Source organism: Notolepis coatsorum (assembly GCF_963971535.1).
Source record: "Notolepis coatsorum genome assembly, chromosome: 16".
NCBI lineage: Eukaryota > Metazoa > Chordata > Actinopteri > Aulopiformes > Paralepididae > Notolepis > Notolepis coatsorum.
In genome coordinates, this window is record NC_140180.1 from 8,618,191 (window position 1) to 8,636,716 (window position 18,526).

At 42.0% G+C, this 18,526-nt stretch overlaps 1 protein-coding gene across 1 annotated transcript in view; it reads left to right on the forward strand.

Annotated features, from left to right (window-relative positions):
* LOC311243209 (F-box and WD repeat domain-containing 11-B-like) overlaps nucleotides 1-18,526 on the forward strand; it is a gene marked incomplete at its 5' end in the record, with an annotated part of 130,725 nt that overhangs the window by 21,329 nt on the left and 90,870 nt on the right. The window contains 1 exon segment of the mRNA XM_084332341.1: nucleotides 14,666-14,731. Coding sequence (XP_084188467.1) covers nucleotides 14,666-14,731 — 66 coding nt within the window.

Sequence of the window (18,526 nt, forward strand, 5' to 3'; positions counted from 1 at the left end):
TCTTAAATTAGTTTATCAATTATTAAGGCCTTAGTTTGTCTTAAAATGTCTTAAATCCATTTCAGAGGTCTTAAAAATGCCATAGAAAGGAAAGATAAAATGCCATGTCATCTTATGTTTTATTATGAAATCTGGGGGAAAACTGTTAACGGGAGATAAAGTTTGACTTTTCATTGTAGAATCACACAGACCGGAATGGGGCGGAACCAACACAACTCCTTGTGTAATGTGTTGGCCGGGGAACCATTTCAGCAACGGAGTCTAGCTAACGTTAGCAAGGCGAAGCGATAACGCTAATGTTACGTTTAGTTTAGTTTAGCATTTGCACTCGTTAATATGGGAAACTAAGTGCCAATTTAACGAGAACTGGCTCGACAATCCACTGTTTGCGCGATGGTTGGTCCCAGTCAAAGACCATTACAAGCCCCGCTGCAAAAAAAAAAAAAGAGCAGTCGCGTCACACATGCTGAGCGTTCTGCAAAAACCGCCTGCAAACTACTATTTCGCATTTATTTTTTCGGCCCCTGCCTCCACACCAGCTGCGCCATCTCAGGTAGGACTATAACATCTGCACCAACAGAAGTCTGGATAACATTCGGCTCCATGCCAAAGCTTGAAGCTGAGGTCTTAACTTGAAAATAATCTATTCACGGATGTAAACAAGGACACGTTTGTGTTTATGTTCGATGAGATCTTCACCCACTATGTATTTTTTCCTCCCACCCACCCCCTCCTAATGACGTACAGTATCCTCCCATGTATGTTAGGATCTATGGGTAACAGTACTGTATATTTGCATATCTTATATGTCACAAATGTAACGGTACTGTACTATATACCTGTATGTCCCTATGCCATAAATGTCATGTATGTTGAGTGTCATAAATGTCACTATGAATTGAAAATGGGGGACCCTGATGTAAACAAGACAAACGTCTTTCTCTGGTCTGCATCCCCTTAACAATTGTGTGTATTGAGCCGTACTGTATTGTACCCATTCTGCAATCTGTTAAACAAAGTATTCATTCAACCAAAACCACAAAAACAAAACAACTGGATGAATGAATGAAAACTTTATTTAACAGATTGCAGAATGGGTACAATACAGTACGGCTCAATACACACAATTGTTAAGGGGATGCAGACCAGAGAAAGACGTGTGTCTTGTTTACATCAGGGTCCCCCATTTTCAATTATAGTGACATGACATTTATGGCATATAGGGACATACATGACATACAGGTATACTATATAGTACTGTAGTGTTACAATTGTGACATATACGATATGCAAATATACAGTACTGTTACCCAGAGATCCTAACAGAAAATATATACGTATGATGGGGAGGAGACTGTACATTAGGAGGGGGGGTTTGGACATTTACGGTGCCCAGTTTCTAATTGCAGCCTCCCGTAGGTGCTCTTTAAGAGCGGTTTTGAATGTGGGCAGGGGTAAAGTGGGTTTTAGGAGTGAGGTTAAGCAGTAGTCTGACCAGTTTGTTTTGTGATGTTTGTAATCTTGTTTTTAGGGCCTTTGAGGTGCTTTGGTACCATGAGGTGCAAGCATAGTCGTAGTACCCTTGAATGAGTGCTCCTGTTAGAGTCTTCAGGGTATTCTTGTTTACCAGAGAGGAGATCCGGCACAAGAATCTTGTTTGTTGGTTGACTTTTTTGATACCCTGGGGAGGGTGGTAATAGTTATGTGTTCTGACAGTGGCTGTTGCACTTGCTGCTTGGCCCCTGGTATATTTAGTTATATTTGCTATTTATGTTTGGTCACCCCTTTGTTGAAATTCATCCAATCCAGTTACTCCTTTAAGTTCAAGATTTTTAAGTTTCCAAGTTATGTTTTAATAAACATCTTTGGAACAATGTGTCCCTAAACTTAAACTAATTGGTGTCGTTGCATGATTTTTGTCATTTTGTTATTGTGAAATTGGTATTAAATTTAATTCTGAGTGGCATTAAAAAGTCTTAAAAAGCATTAAATATGACTGGGCTAAACCTGCAGTCTGCAGATACCCTGTACCTAATACCCCGGTGTACGGTATATGACGGTATGACTTTCATTTTCATCAGCGGGGGGGCAACAACCCGTGTTACCAAGTAAACAAATAGCGGAGATGGCCAGTTAGCCCGCAGCATCTGAGTGCTACTATCATTAGCTCTCAGAATGGTAGCCACTAGCCAGAAGCCCACAGCATCCTAGTACTACTAACGTTAACTCTCAGAATGGTAGCCAGGAGCCCCGCAGCACCCTAATACTAGTAACGTTAGTATTGTGTATTCAAAAACGCACCGGACTGCGACGTAACGTTTTACTGTTTATTTGCTTGCTCCACCAGTCCACAACAACACACTCTCGTTACCACAACGCTTTACGGTATTTTCACAGCACTGTCGCAACATTACCGTAAAGCGTGACCACCGTTGTGATACACATACACAACAGTTAGCTCTCAGAACAGCCAGTTAGCCCGCAGCACCAGGCAGCAACGGTAAGCGCGTCTCGTTTAATTTCCAGTGAAGCGGGGTTTACCCTCCTCCTCCTGTATGTAGACAACCAGCTCTGCGGCTCGCTCCAATAGTGAGGACTGGTCTCGCCCTCTGCTGGCGCGTGTGTGCAGTGCACTACAACCAACCACTGTTAAAACTCCGTTGGATCTGTGATTTTGACGGTATTGCTTTTCAATACCGTCGGGATTTCTAAATACCCTGGTATACCGTAATACCGTCATACCGCCCAAGCCTAGTTTAGACCAACACTACCCAGAACCTTTAGTCCCAGGAACTAGGGCTGCACGATTCTTGCTAAAAATGTGAATCACGATTTTCTCACACGATTCTTATTTTTCAGTCATAATTTAAAAGAGTAAAGTCAAAATTAAAAAAGAAAATTAAAAAATATATATTTATATGAAATGAGGTCTATGAATCGAGATCGCGATAATTTTTTTCGATTAATCGTACAGTCCTTCCAGGAACTACATTTCATGGTACCGTTTCTTCAGCCCACCGCTGTCCTCGTTTCCACCGTGGTGTGAGGGCCAATAACCCCCCCCCCCCGGTCTGTCCTACCCATCCGTTTTGCACATAGTCACGTATTGTAACCTGGTGTCGTTATGTCAGAGCAGTAACGAGTAACGACGACCTTCATTCCAAGTCGTAGAACGGCAGTGATGTAGGAGAGACACGTCCGGTTACAGAGAACCACTGGTGTTTCATAACTCTATGTGTTTTATACGTTATTATATACTGCACCTGTATACTATACTGTAATGTGTACTATATGTGTGTACTGTAATGTTTACTATATGTATGTACTATGTATGTCTCTAAATGTAAAAAAGAGAAAAAAAAAACGTAAGTCTTCAGGGGTAGGGCCCGACAAGCCTAGTGCTTCTCCCTAAGCCCTTTTCGGACAATTGGACAATGCTGCAACAGCAGCTGGTAAAACGTTGCCGATTTATGGAATGACCATTATGTGTCCAAAAACCGTAATAAAAAATGACTGGATTGAACTGAGGTGATATTGAGGAAGAACGCCATGTAATTGTGTGACTTTTTCCTCATATCACTACAGAAATATGCATTATTTGACTACCCATGCCGTAACGAGGGATGTCCCAATTCCTAGGTAAAGATTCCAATCCCCTCCCCCTCGTAGCTCTGTTCTGAAGTGCCGCTTTGTCAAGGGCGCACTCCAAAACTAGGGGTTAGGGGGCCAAGCTAAGGGAGTTGGGGATTGGACCTAAAGATCCGTGAAGATTAGGCAAATTGGAAAAAGGTCTCCAGGCATTCCGGTGTCCCACTGGAACACTGAAGGACAGGTTTCTTTGATCAGATCTTCGGTTAATCGCGGTTGAATGAACGGAACAATATTCGCTGCACACTCTTTATGCCATACATTGATTCTTCTCGAATTTTAACTATATTTCCAAACGGGGCTTATAGTAGATTTGTTGTCTTCTCTCTGGCCCAAGTTGCCTAGCAACAGGGCCAGTATCTTTTAAATACTTGACCAGCAAAAATGTCACCTTCTTAGTTCATAGACTCTTTTTTTTAACTATAAGAGTATTCCTGGAAAAAAGCAGTTTGTGCTGCAGATCTTTGAAAATGTCATTTGAAATTATAAATGCTGCGAGTACTCGACCATTCAGAATGTTCAGTGCCGCAAGCACCCCCACCCATATTCCCTGAATGGTGGAAAAGTCCTACTACCCCCAGAGCAGGAACGGTTGTGGTGGGTTAAGATTAGTGATGCACGATATATCGGCCGCCGATATAATATCGGCCGATATGGCCGTTTTTTTACACATCGGTATCGGTCCGATATCAAGATAGGGCCGATATAAAAAAAAAAAAAAAAAAAAAAAAAAAGTTTTTAATCTTTTTTTTCTTCTTTTTACATGTTTTGGCCTTAAATAGTTTCAAAATATCAGTAATTTCTGAAAATAAATTACAAAAGTAAAAAAAATTATGCGTTTTGGAAAATAGCTCGATCTTTATTTGATTATCATAAAGTGTTTTCTATACAGAGATATCGACATCGGTAAATATCGGTATCGGCCAGAACAGCAATATTAATATCGGTTATCGGTATCGGCCACAATTTTCACATCGGTGCATCACTAGTTAAGATAATGTCCCAGAACTTCTGCTTAGACCCTGGTCCCTGCGATGGCAATGCACAGAGTTCCTCAAAAGGTCCCTAGCTCCGGGGGGGTAAGTTCCGGGTCATTTAGGTCGCACGGGGCTTTATGAGCTCCGATGATGGTTCTTTGTGCTATATGCCTATGTATTTATCTGTAACTGAGGAAGCGAGGGTGATATTGATGGATCTTTCTTGTTTCCAATTAACTCAAAGCTAGGGATGCCCCCCGGACCCCGGTTCTAAACGGGAACCGGTACTAAATTAGAAAAGACCGGAGTATTGATAAGCTCCGACGTTATCGGTACTGCTATCGATACTCTAGAAATTATTATTCTTATGAATTTTGAGGAATTTAAACGTTGCGAACTATCTCTCCTCTCTCTGTCTCTGCACTAGCGAACCGCAGCGAGCCATTATTACACACACTCCTCGCGACTCGTGAGACTCACACATACTCATAGTCATACACATACGGGTACTTAACTTAAGGAAGGTGCTGTCCGCGGCTCCGTGCTGTGCCTCTGCATGCGCTAATCATGGCGGATAGAGCGAAGCGCTCGAAAGTCGATATACTTTACAAGAGTCGATGCCGACAATCAGGGGAGGAAACTAACTTTTTGGCTTACCAGCCAACTGGCGAGTATCTGATTTTTTTTACCAGCCAAACAGATTTTTTACCAGACAAAAAAATCGCTAATTGTGATAATTACTTCTTTGTATGTCAAGCCGCGTCAATGTTGTGTATGCATCTGGGTAGGCACACTGTGCCTTTAAGACAGCACGGTGGTCTTACGACAGTGCTGTGAAGTACCGTCAAGTGTTGTGGTAACGTCAGTTGGGTTGGTGTGCTGTTGTGCACAGTGCACTGGTTGAGCTAGCCCCTTTCGTGACTGCGATGTGCAAGCCAGGGGCTTTTGAGCATGAAATAAAATGTCTAACCTTACGTCGTAGTCCGGTGCTTTTTTGGAAACATTATAGTCATAACAGATACACCTAGCTGGCTGCTTTGAGCACACGGGGCTAACGTTAGCTAGCAAGCAGCTATAGCTAAAACGCTAACTAGAAGCTAACCACTGTATACAGTTCCAGTAGACTAACATTACACCTCTGTGATTTAAATGCGTCCTTAGTAACTTATACTCGAGGGTTGTACTAGGGTTGGATGCAGTTCCCCGTTGGTCAGTCTGTCTGTTTTCCATCTTCTGCTGTGTTTAACGTCATCTGTTTGCGAGTGCTCCTGATGGCTAGCCTAGTACCGCAGGACTTTTATTATTATATGTCCGCGGGTTGGCCAGTACTGCGCAAACGTTTATTAAACATTATATGTCCGCGGGTGGTCTTGTGCAGTGCTCTCGTGGCACTGTCAACTAAAGCGAACACTCAGAAGACGCGCACCGTTTGCCAGTGCAGTGATTGCAGAATGTTTTATTTTTTTGTATACTCGCCAGCAGGGGAGGAAACTAACTTTTTGGCTTACCAGCCAACTGGCGGGTATCTGATTTTTTTTACCAGCCAAACGTAAAAAATACTAGCATTTGGCCAGTAAAGTGGCCTAATTTCCTCCCCTGCCGACAATGCACGTTGCCACAAGTGCAACAAAACATTTGCCAGTAAGGCATAACAAAAAATATTGTTTGTTTCCGGTTGCCGACCGACCCTGCCGATTTAGGTGCGACCCAATATATTTTATGAGTTAAAAAAAAATCTTTTTTTGAATAAAGTTTCATAGAAATCTTAGTCAAACCTTTAGTATTATGGATATTAAACATGCTGGCAGAGTACATGCATCCATGTTGTTGTGAACATTTTAATTAAATAAAGAAATTCCTTATCCATAGTCGCCGTGGGAAAGAATAAAATAAAAAAATTAAATAAATTCCCTACCTACCCATGCCTTAACTGACAACCAACAGGAAACAAACAATATTTTTTTTTATGCCTAAGGGTGGCAATACGAGCAATTTATCAAAACATCTGTTGGCAAAACATAATATTAGTGTGCAGAAATGTGCCGTTTTCGACTGCTTTGCTCGCAGTGTTCCATCTGCATCCACATCCACTGCAGGTAAGCCAAGATACGGAGTTGCCTAGGCTTAGGGCTGGGCGATATGGAAAAAAATCATATCGCGATAACGATATGATAATTTTATTTTATTTCTCGATATCGATAATTATCGAATTGTTATAAGTATAATTTTTTTTTTTTTTTTTTTTTTTTTTTTTTTTTTTTTTTTAAACAACAGATGTATGTTTATTTTGCAGCAATTCTTTGTCATTGCCGCCATCTTTAGTGTTACATCCCCTCACACTCCAGTTCTCAGGCTGCAGCTGGTTTAAAAGCTAAAGTAAACCGGCTTCTCTGCTGGCTGTGGCTCCAGAGGAGTTGAACAGTTCTGGCTCTGCTAGTTTATTTTCGATCTTTTGGCGCTTTTTTGGTGGACAAACCACTGCACATGTGCACTGTGACTCGTGACTGGAGTCTAGTTCTGCTAGCACACATAGCCTACTGTGTACAGACGGTTTCAAAATGTATTTTAAATTAGAAAGCAAACAAAATAAATGGACAAGAGAAAAAGAAATCTGAATTTGGTCAGTATTGTCATTTGGACAAGCAAAGCCATTACTTTAAGTTGCAGGCAAGAAAGACAAGTCTGTCCACTGTCTCTGGTTTTAAAACTGCCCTGTTGCAGGTAAAAAAAAACGATTTTTCGATTTCTTTTTTTTTTTTATATTTGATATCGATTATTAAAATATATCGCGATATTTATCGTTATCGTTATATCGCCCAGCCCTACCTAGGCTAATAACGAATTATTACAAATAGGCTAATAAATAAAATATAATTGCTTAGCTAATTGTTTAGCTACAAATACTACAATCTAAAAACTTTGATAGATCGTCAGACTGAGGGTTCAGCCACCATGTCCCAGCCCAGTGAGCCCACACATCCTCCCTCTACCACCACCGGTCCCAGCCAACAAGCCCAAAGTCCTTTCACCCTAGCAGCTAGAGGAAGGATGACAGAGGATAGGGTGAACGAGTGTCACAGGGCTGTGACAAAGTTTGTTGTCAAAGGCCTGCACCCGTTCTCTACAGTGGAGTCCAAGGGCTTTAGGTAACAACTAATCATTCAGTGTATATCGTTTTTTTTGTATACATGGTTGTCTAACTTGTCTGTTGTTATAAGTTATTATTGAAGCAGCTATTCCCACCACTCCACACAAATTTACAATAATTCAATCATTTCTAATCTTTACTGTAGGGAGATGACCAATGCTCTCAACTGCAAATATACCCCTCCCTGCAGGAATGTCCTCAGTAACACACTGATTCCTGCCTGGTATAATGTTGAAAAGGCCAATGTTATCACAGAGCTTAAAGATGTGCCAAAGTTAGCCATTACATCGGATGGGTGGACCAGCTTAACTCAGGACCACTACCTCACGGTTACAGCACATTACACAAGCCAAGGCAGTGTGAAACAAAAGGTGCTTAAAACCAAAGCTGTTTACCAGGCACAAACGGGATGTAGTGGCAGAGGAGATCACAGATATTCTTGAAGAGTTTGGCATAGAGGTTGCAGGGAGCGAAATAAACTTTTTGACTCACCGGCCAGTGGCGGGTAGATGGGAAGAATCTACCCGCCAAGCATATTTCTTACCTGCCAAATTTGTTTTGATTAAAAAAAAATATATATATATATATATATATATTTTATATAATTTTTTTTTTAAATAAAATATATATTATATAATCATACTTGTAGTTGTATTATCTGCGAGACATCGCCACCACGCAACAAGTCAAAATGCTCGCTATCTGCAAACAGCTCCACTGTCCGTGTGTATACTTGAGTAGCCTCCAGCTCCAGCAAGGATTCTCCGGCGCTGCAGCTAGACCCTATATTCAGCTAGACCCTACATTCAGCATGCAAGGATTCTCCGGCGATGCAGCTGGACCCTATTGGTATAATGTTACGGTTCTTTGGTCAAATCACATTCAACATGCCCTCAGCTAGAATACGCATTGAATCAATGTTATAAGACATTGATATCAGGAGCTATCTGTAGCTACTGCTAGCCCGCTAGATAACGTTAAGACAATTTAGTTTACTGGGACATGTAGATCTAACGTGAGCTAGCTAACGTGAGCTAGCTAACGAGGGAACGGAGGTATTATGCACTCGAGTCGATTATTGCTGGAGCATTTGTTTATCAGCAGCTATCAGTAGCTAGCCAGCTAGATACCGTTAAACAATGCCTCGTCATGTATTAAACTAAAAGTGAATAGTTGACTGGGTCATTGTTTAAACAGTAACGGTAGCTCCTGGAGGTCCGCTCTTCTAGACTAGAGCAGACTGCCTCTGTGTTGATACGAGCAGAAGCCCTTAGCCAATAGTATCCCGCTGCAGGGCTGGGCGGATATGACTCGTTGCCACGTTTTTTTTCAAAATACGAACCGAATACGAACCGAATGTTGCTAACTGCCGGAGCCATCGATATTATGACTGGAGATGCGCTTGGGGCGGAAATGAGACCCGCACAGATTTTCAAAATAAGAGTATCGTTATGAACTTGATTGATTGATTACACGCCACACGGCGGGCAGACCTCTCAGTGGGAGGCGCCAACCGTAAAAACTGAGCGCCAATGGCGGGTGGCGGGCTCTAAATTCGCCCCCCTGAGAGGTTGGCAGCAAGATTGTAGCAGTGACCGTCGACAATGCTGCATAAAGAAACTCCATGTCCTGAAAATCGGATGCTTTGCTCACAGACTCAATATAGCAGCGCAGAAGATCTATCAAATCAGTGCCATTGACAGGTGGGCAGGAGGAATCAGGGCAGTGGTTGTCTGGATAAAGAGGTCATCCATGGCTAAAACAGTCCTGAAAGAAAAGCAGCAGCTCCTAGGTAAGAAGCCATTTCAACCTATTAAAGCATAATATTAATTTAATTATATAGTCAAGTGTGCTGTGATGCAAATTGTGTTTGTTTCAGACCTTCCCCAGCACACAATGATCCTTGACGTCAAAACAAGGTGGAATTCTCTCTTTATTATGGTAGAAAGATTCATGGAGCAATACCCAGCAATCCAAGCTGCATCCATGGACCCACGACTCAGGAAAACGGATGGAAAGGGACAAACTGGGCCGGCTGAAGGATCAGGACTTCCAGAAGGCTGAGGAGTTTGTACAACTCATGCGGGTGTCATGTACACGACACACCCACGCTGTGCGTCACTCTCCAGTGAACAAACGCCCCCATCTGTGGCCAAATCCTCCCCATTTCACAGTGCAGGAGGAAGACGCTAGAGCCATATGAAATCCGTTTTATTATTTTCCAAATTCCATTTTATTTTTTCCCAAATTCCGTTTTTTCCGTTTTAATATTTCAGAATTCTGTATTTTGCTTTTTATGCTCATTTTACCATCAGAAATAGTGTCTAATAAGTGGGAATGAATAAATGTCTACAATTGAATATGATATAACAGTCCATTTAATGTTTTTAAGTGCTGCAACTCAGAAATACAGTTACATTTTACACAATACTTTTCAAATAATATTGTGACAAAATAAAAATACACATTTCAAGTGTAAACAATAGATACAGCTAGCTACTACTGACATTATCACAATGTCAGTAGCCTAGCTATATCTATTTTATTGTGATGAAATATAGTAATGCATAATTTAGGCACCTTTAGTTTAGTTTATTTCGTTTATAAAGGACAGTGTATAATGACAATCGTTTGCATTAAACAAATGGATTGCACCAGATTTAGCAAGAAGCTATCATTTCCATCTATAGTCCTATGTACTGTAAAACGTTTCATAGCTATTTAAGTTTATTTCGATTATAAAGGGCAGTGTATAATGACTCGTTTGCATTAAACAAATGGATGGGTGCACTAGATTTAGCAAGAAGCGATCATGTCCTAACGTTAACTTATAGCTATTTAATCACAATAGTGTCGCAAGTGTTTTTGTGGCTCCAGTCCACGGAACGTTGACAGAATTAGCAAAACACCTTATCGCCGGAGGCATAAAAGTCATTCGGATACTGCTCTGCTCTGAATTGAGGGCTTATTGGGGAATTTATTAGCTTCTTGACGATGTAAACACCGAAGCAGCGAGACGCTTGGGAGACTGCCTGTGTTGTGTGTAACCCGCTCTAGCGTCCGCCTCCCCGGGCACCAAGCGTTCCACCCAAAAACGGAATTTCAGTCCAGATTAGGCCAAATTCTGCAATATTCCACGTTTTGCAGTTGATTCCATTTTTATTGGTCAATTCCGCGATTCCGTCCGCGATTCCGTGAACGCGGATTTCATATGGCTCTAGAAGACGCCCTGTTTGTGTCGAGCATTAAAGAGAAGATTGGGGGGGTGGGATCTCTCTGGACGTTACAAGGACGACACAATCCAGGCCTTCCTACTCGAGGCGACATCGACGGACCCCAGGTTCAAAGGAAAGATGGATCGTGATGATGCCACCTGGCGCCGGTTGAGGGAGGCAGCTGTAGCAGAGGAGGAGGAGGACCACACAGAGGAGGAGGAGGAGGACACAGAGGAGGAGGAGGAGGACCACACAGAGGAGGAGGAGGACCACACAGAGGAGGAGGAGGACCACACAGAGGAGGAGGATACAGAGGAGGAGGAGGACCACACAGAGGAGGAGGACACAGAGGAGGAGGAGGAGGACCACACAGAGGAGGAGGAGGACCACACAGAGGAGGAGGAGGACCACACAGAGGAGGAGGAGGACCACACAGAGGAGGAGGAGGAGGAGGAGGACCACACAGAGGAGGAGCAGGACCACACAGAGGAGGAGGACACAGAGGAGGAGGAGGAGGACCACACAGAGGAGGAGCAGGACCACACAGAGGAGGAGGAGGAGGACCACACAGAGGAGGAGCAGGAGGACCACACAGAGGAGGAGCAGGACCACACAGAGGAGGAGGAGGAGGACCACACAGAGGAGGAGCAGGAGGACCACACAGAGGAGGAGGACACAGAGGAGGAGGAGGAGGACCACACAGAGGAGGAGCAGGACCACACAGAGGAGGAGGAGGACACAGAGGAGGAGGAGGAGGACCACACAGAGGAGGAGCAGGAGGACCACACAGAGGAGGAGGACACAGAGGAGGAGGAGGAGGACCACACAGAGGAGGAGCAGGACCACACAGAGGAGGAGGAGGACCACACAGAGGAGGAGGACACAGAGGAGGAGGAGGAGGACCACACAGAGGAGGAGCAGGAGGACCACACAGAGGAGGAGGAGGAGGACCACACAGAGGAGGAGCAGGAGGACCACACAGAGGAGGAGGAGCAGGACCACACAGAGGAGGAGCAGGAGGACCACACAGAGGAGGAGGAGGAGGACCACACAGAGGAGGAGGAGGAGGAGGAGGACCACACAGAGGAGGAGGAGGAGGACCACACAGAGGAGGAGGAGCACACAGAGGAGGAGGAGGAGGAGGAGGAGGAGGACCACACAGGAGGAGGAACACTCTACAAACCAAGGAATGCCTTGGAGGAGCTGTTTGCTGATGAAGACATGGAGCTGAGGACCACCATGCAGCAGAACACCTCGTCTGTCAGTGAGCGAGTTGATCACGAACTCCAACTCTACAAAGGCCTGCCTTCCATCCCCATGTCAGAAGCCCCTGCTATGTGGTGGTGGTGGGAAAAGAGAGGTGCTCTGCCCCTGCTGAGCTGACACAGCTTGCAACCACCTACCTCTGTGCCCAAGCCTCCTCCACCCCCGTGAGAGGGTATTTTCTACAGCCGGGGACACTATAAGTCAGGAGAGATCCTGACTCCTGCCTGCCGGAGGGAGAAGGCGGATATGTTGATTTTTCTGCATAAGAACCGTTAGGGGATGTTTTTAACAAACAGGGTTTTTGTAGTGATAAAGAAATACGCAAAAAATTTAATCTCACCAAGTCCACATGGCTTTTTTTACAAACAGTTACAGCTATGTTTGAAGTCTCACGGTGTTCCATTAGACGGGCCAATTGAACACCACAGATACCACAAATTCTTCTACGAAAGAGAGACATCGAGAGGTTTTGTTTCAGAATTTTATCATCAATTACTAACGTCCTCGTATGAAACCCTCCAACTAGACTCTGTCTGGAAGAGGGATATACCAGACCTGGAAAATGACTTTGATTGGCAAGGAGCCTGGGCAAATGTCCGACTTACATCAAGGAACCCGGATCATCAACAAATCAATCTTAACTATATTCACAGGACATACTTGACTCCTATAAGACTGTGCCGAATGGGGCTTAAACAAGACTCCAAATGCTCCCAATGTACAAATGGGGACGAAGGGACATTTATGCACATGTATTGGGACTGCCCACCAGTTAAGGCATTCTGGAAAGATGTGACCCAACAATTATCAAAACTCGTATCTTGGAATATACCTGTACACCCCTCGGTATTACTATTGAATGATGTTTTTGAGTTTGCAGTGAATCCACAGCTAAAGAGATTGGTTTTATCGGGTATCACAGTAGCTAAAAAGCTGATCGCATCACGCTGGTTTCAACTGGAAAAAATGTGCCGTAAAGTTTGGTTTCTTACATATCTCGATATGATTTATCAAGAAATATCTACAGCAAGAATTCTGGGTCTCAATGAATCCAAAATGTCAATGTGGTTAGAAGTGGTGGAGAGAATAAAAGCTAGCTTATAATGGTAGTGTCTGGTTAGGTGTGAGGGATAGTGGAGGTACTTCTCAAGGTGGGGTCCGGGAGGGGGGGGTTCGAGCTGGAGCATATGTGTGTAGGTTTTTTAGATAACAGGTATTAGGGGTATATCTTATATAAGACAATTAACTAAAATGTGATCTCATTGGATGTGCTCTGACAATTAATGCTTGTATATCTTATCGTGTGTTGTCATGTTTGTTTGTGTTTGTTTAAAAAAATAATAAAAAAATAAAATACAAAAAAAAAGAACCGTTAGGATAATTTTCTAGTTTTTTTTTTATCTTGTTTGTTTGAACTCCCGTTAGCCTTTTGCATTTGTTTATTATAAAAAGTCTAAAACATTGCTGCTGCTGTTGCTGAAGAAATTATATTAATTTATTATATTTATTTATAAAGTTATATAAAAGAACATTGCTGCTGCTGTTGCTGAAGAAATTATACTTATTTATAAAATTGTATAAATAATAAAGCAATGTCGATTCTGTTCTTAATTAATTGTCTTTTTTTTCTTGCAAAATAATCAAAAAGAACCGATAAGAGTATCGATAAAGTACCGAACCGTTAAGCAGTATCGATAAGAGTAGTAGTATCGATAAAATCCTAACGATACCCATCCCTACTCAAAGCAGAGCTCGGATCATGTTTTCAGTCGTCCATCATGCTACATATAAGTGGGTTGGATCCAATTCCATCCAACATGTCTGTCTGTGTCTCCTCTCTCTCTCTCCCTCTCCCCCTCTCTCTCTCTTCTCTTTCTCTTTCTCTTTCTCTTTCTCTTTCTCTTTCTCTTTCTCTTTCTCTTTCTCTTTCTCTTTCTCTTTCTCTCTCTCTCTCTCTCTCTCTCTCTCTTGATCCTAGTTTTCTCTCTCTCTCTCTCTCTCTCTCTCTCTCTCTCTCTCTCTCTCTCTCTCTCTATCTTGATCCTAGTTTTCATTACAGCAGTGTCTGAGCGTCTGCCAATGACATACTCACATGCTGCTCTTTAATTTCCTGTCCAGACTCGGCCCACATCACAGACGAGCGACGGGCCCGTAGATTCCTTTGTTGCATTTCTCAGGTTGTTAGCCGTGTGTGTGTATGGGAGTACAAGTAAGCGAAAATGTGTACTCTACATAAGCTCCAGAGGTTTTTGTTTGGCTAGTCTCCTTTGCTCTCTGTGTGTGGCATTCTCCGGTATGTATCCATGCTGCAATCATATAGCTTTGTTATTGATGCGCACACATCCACACACACATCCACTCAGTCGCACAACGTGTCCACTAACCCCCCTCCTGTGTTCTCTTCTGTCCAGTCAGGGATGGAGTCACAGAACCTCGTAGATGACCTGTCGCCAAAGAAGACAACAGTTCTCAACAAGGTGTGTGCGCGCGTGTGCCTGCATGTTTGTTTTGTGCGTGTGTGTTTATGTGCGTGGGAGTAAACTGTATGTGTGTATAGGGCTGGGCGATATGGCCAAAAATGATATCGCGATAACGATATCGATAACAAACAAAAAAAAACGATAAAGAAAAATCGAATATATATAAAAAAAATATATACCGGTATATATATATTTTTTTAAAACAACAGATGTATGTTTATTTTGCAGCAATTCTTTGTTGTTGCCGCCATCTTTAGTGTTACATCCCCTCACACTCCAGTTCTCAGGCTGCAGCTGGTTTAAAAGCTAAAGTAAACCGGCTTCTCTGCTGGCTGTGGCTCCAGGGGAGTTGAACAGTTCTGGCTCTGCTAGTTTCTTTTCTATCTTTTGGTGCTTTTTTGGTGGACAAACCACTGCACATGTGCACCGTGACTCATGACTGGAGACTAGCTCTGCTAGCACACATAGCCTACTGTGTACAGACGGTTTCAAACTGTATTTTAAATTAGAAAGCAAACAAAATAAAAGAGAAAAATAAATCTCAATTTGGTCATTTGGACAGCGTCTTTGAGATCAATATTTCATATTTTCGTCATGGTATTCACATTTCACCCACGGAGTCTTTGCTGGTGTTGTAGGACTCCGCTCAACTCTCCAACGCTTCAATACCGCCACCTGGTGGCCGATCGGCGAGTTGCCAAAACCGGAAGTGGCCCGAAGTGCTTAGTCCGTCCCCTATTCTGTCCGGCCACTCGCTATCGCTCGCGGGACTCTATCCAGACACTGTGCATATCGATCCGTTGCCATAACTCAATAAACAACATGATTGGATGTGAATTAGTATTATACAAACCGGAACTGGATCACCTAGATCAACATCCCATATTAGCGATCTTTTTGCTCCACGCTCATCACCCAACGGTAAGAGGAGACTGGGGTGAGTTTCAGCGTTTTTCTTTACCATTTTCGATACAAACTGCTCTGATCTATATATCACCCATACTACATAAATCATTTAACGTCGGTCATTGAATTATAAACGACCCCCCCCCCCCCCCCCTCCAGTCAACCTCAGATGATCAGTCAACACGTCTAGGACCGTGTACAGTTGACATTTTTTATCTGGCGTCAATCGGTATCAAACTGCATTTGATGATCTAATATATGCATTTATGGCTATATCTCACGTTCTATGAAATACTGCAGGAAACGATAAAAACATATTTATACTCTAGACCGTATTATTGTATGAATGTGTGAATGAAAAAGTAAAACGTTCCTACATCCTGAACGATAGATAATTGATGTTGAATGGGCCATAGTAATGTCAATTTAGCAATACAATTAAAAAAAGTTATAGCCCTGCAAAGAAGGTGAACATCACCATAGACAAATAGAGCTGGCAGAGAGGCTACAAGGATGGATATAAGCTCCGGCAAAGAATGGGTTAAGTTGCAGGCAAGAAAGACAAGTCTGTCCACTGTCTCTGGTTTTAAAACTGCCCTGTTGCAGGTCACAAAAAAAAAATATATATATATATATATATACATATATATTTCGATATATATTTTTTTCGATATTCTTTTTTCCCCGATATCGCTTATTAAAATATATCGCGATAATTATCGTTATCGTTATATCGCCCAGCCATGACTCCATGAAAATTAGGGATGTCCGATATTATCGGCCGATATTGGCATAAAAATGTGATATCGGAAAATATCGGTATCTGTTTTTTTAAAAAAAACGTTTTATTATTTACCCAGGCAAGCAAGTAAGAACAAATTATTATTTTATTTATTGTCAAAGTATGCATAATGTTGTGTTAATTACACGACAAGAGATATGTAATGTTAATTACCTGAAATTATTCTGTTTTTTGGGGGGGGGGGAACCCTGCATATATCGGTATCGGTTGATATCGGTATCGGAAATTAAGAGTTGGACAATATCGGTATATTGGTATCGGTAAAAGAGCCAATATTGAGCATCCCTAATGAAAATGCATCTAGAACCCTTGATTAAGATGTGAACTTGGCATCCAGTTTGATTCACGCCTTGCACTATTAGTGACAAATTAGATTAGATTCATTATATATTGTCATTATACAGCACGAGTACAAGGAAAAGTTTGGCATCCAACCAGAGTGAAAATGTAACTGTAAAGTGCAATAGTAATATACAATGTACAGGTGATTAAACTGGGTATAGAATATAGTACTACCGAGTAATAGTGCTAATCAGATGTATGTACAGAGTTGTAGTATTAATATGTACAGTGATGCAGGTATAAGGACACTATGGTAGTAAGTCGTACTGGCCAGTAGCGTAACTAGTAAGAGTAGATAAGGGATATGTGCAGATATAGTATTTAAATATGTAAAAAGGATTATATGCAGGTATATACGGTAAGAATAAATATATATATATATGGTATATACAGGTGTATAAATAGGTATATAGGATGATTATATGCAGGTTTATTCAGACGGATGTGGATATATATATAATATATATATATCCACATCTGTCTGAATAAACCTGCATATAATCATATATATATATATATATATATATATATATATATATATATATATATATATATGCTGTAAATATATAAATGTAACTTACTCTGCAATACAACATGATATGAATCATGTCTTTTAGTTTAATTTGAATGCCCCCTTAGAATCAGGCCGGTCATATGGAAGTCATTTTTGAGTAAGCGATTACAGTGTTCCCATAGGCCTTGAAAAAAAACTTGAAAATGTGTTTGTTTAAGAAAATGTAGGCCTTTTAAGTGTTTCAGTATGGATGGAGGACCTTGATGTGCTTGCGTATGTATTGCGTATTGTAACTTATTTTTTTAAAGGATTTGTTAAAGGACGTTATTGTTTTTGCTTTTTCTTACATGCAAGTCCTGTATCATTCTTGACTTGATGGGAGTTGATCTCTGACCAGCGTTTGGCATCTTCCTTATTGAGTGATTATTCTCATAGACCTCCAGTTTAATCAAAACTGTAACTTAAGGAACTCTGGAGCTTCTCTAGGTCCTATTTTTCTTCCATCTGGCGTAATTCCGACCAAAATCCCAACAATTGGACGATTGAGGAGCTGGCCCTTCCAGTCGACTTCAGCTCTCTTTCTCTTTTAACCCATTGAAACCCGGGAAACATTTGTTTGTATATGCAGGCTATATAATGCATTATTAGCAGGTGTTTTAGGTCTAAATGGGTTCAAGATATTCTTTAGGGCATTTCTGTTTTGTTACACAGGACTAGGGATGGATATTGAACTTCAATACCTATTTGATCACGTCCGTAGCCCAGAGTCTGTCATCTCCTTTGTTCCCGTGGACTTGCTGAGCGTTCTCCATGCCTTATTCAATATAAATGGTAAATGGTGCATTTATATAGAAGCTTTAAAGTTTTTGTTCCTCAAATTGTACCCATTCACCCACACATTCACACACCGACGGTGGCGGCGACCGTGCGAGGTGCCGACCTGCTCATCAGGAGCTAGTTAGGGGTTCAACGACACTTCGATGCGCTGACCGGGAATCGAACCGGGAACCTCCGCATTACCAGACGACTGCTCTACCTCCCGAGCCACTGACGCCCCAGGGTGCCTGTGGGTCTTTTCAAATGTCTTAAATACACATTTACTAATACAAGGCCTTAAAAAGTATTACATTGTCATTAAATTCAGTTTTTGGAAAGTTCTTAGTTAAATATTTATATAAAAGCAGGTTCCAAAATTAACTACCGGTAGTTGAATTCAAATGCCTCGTTT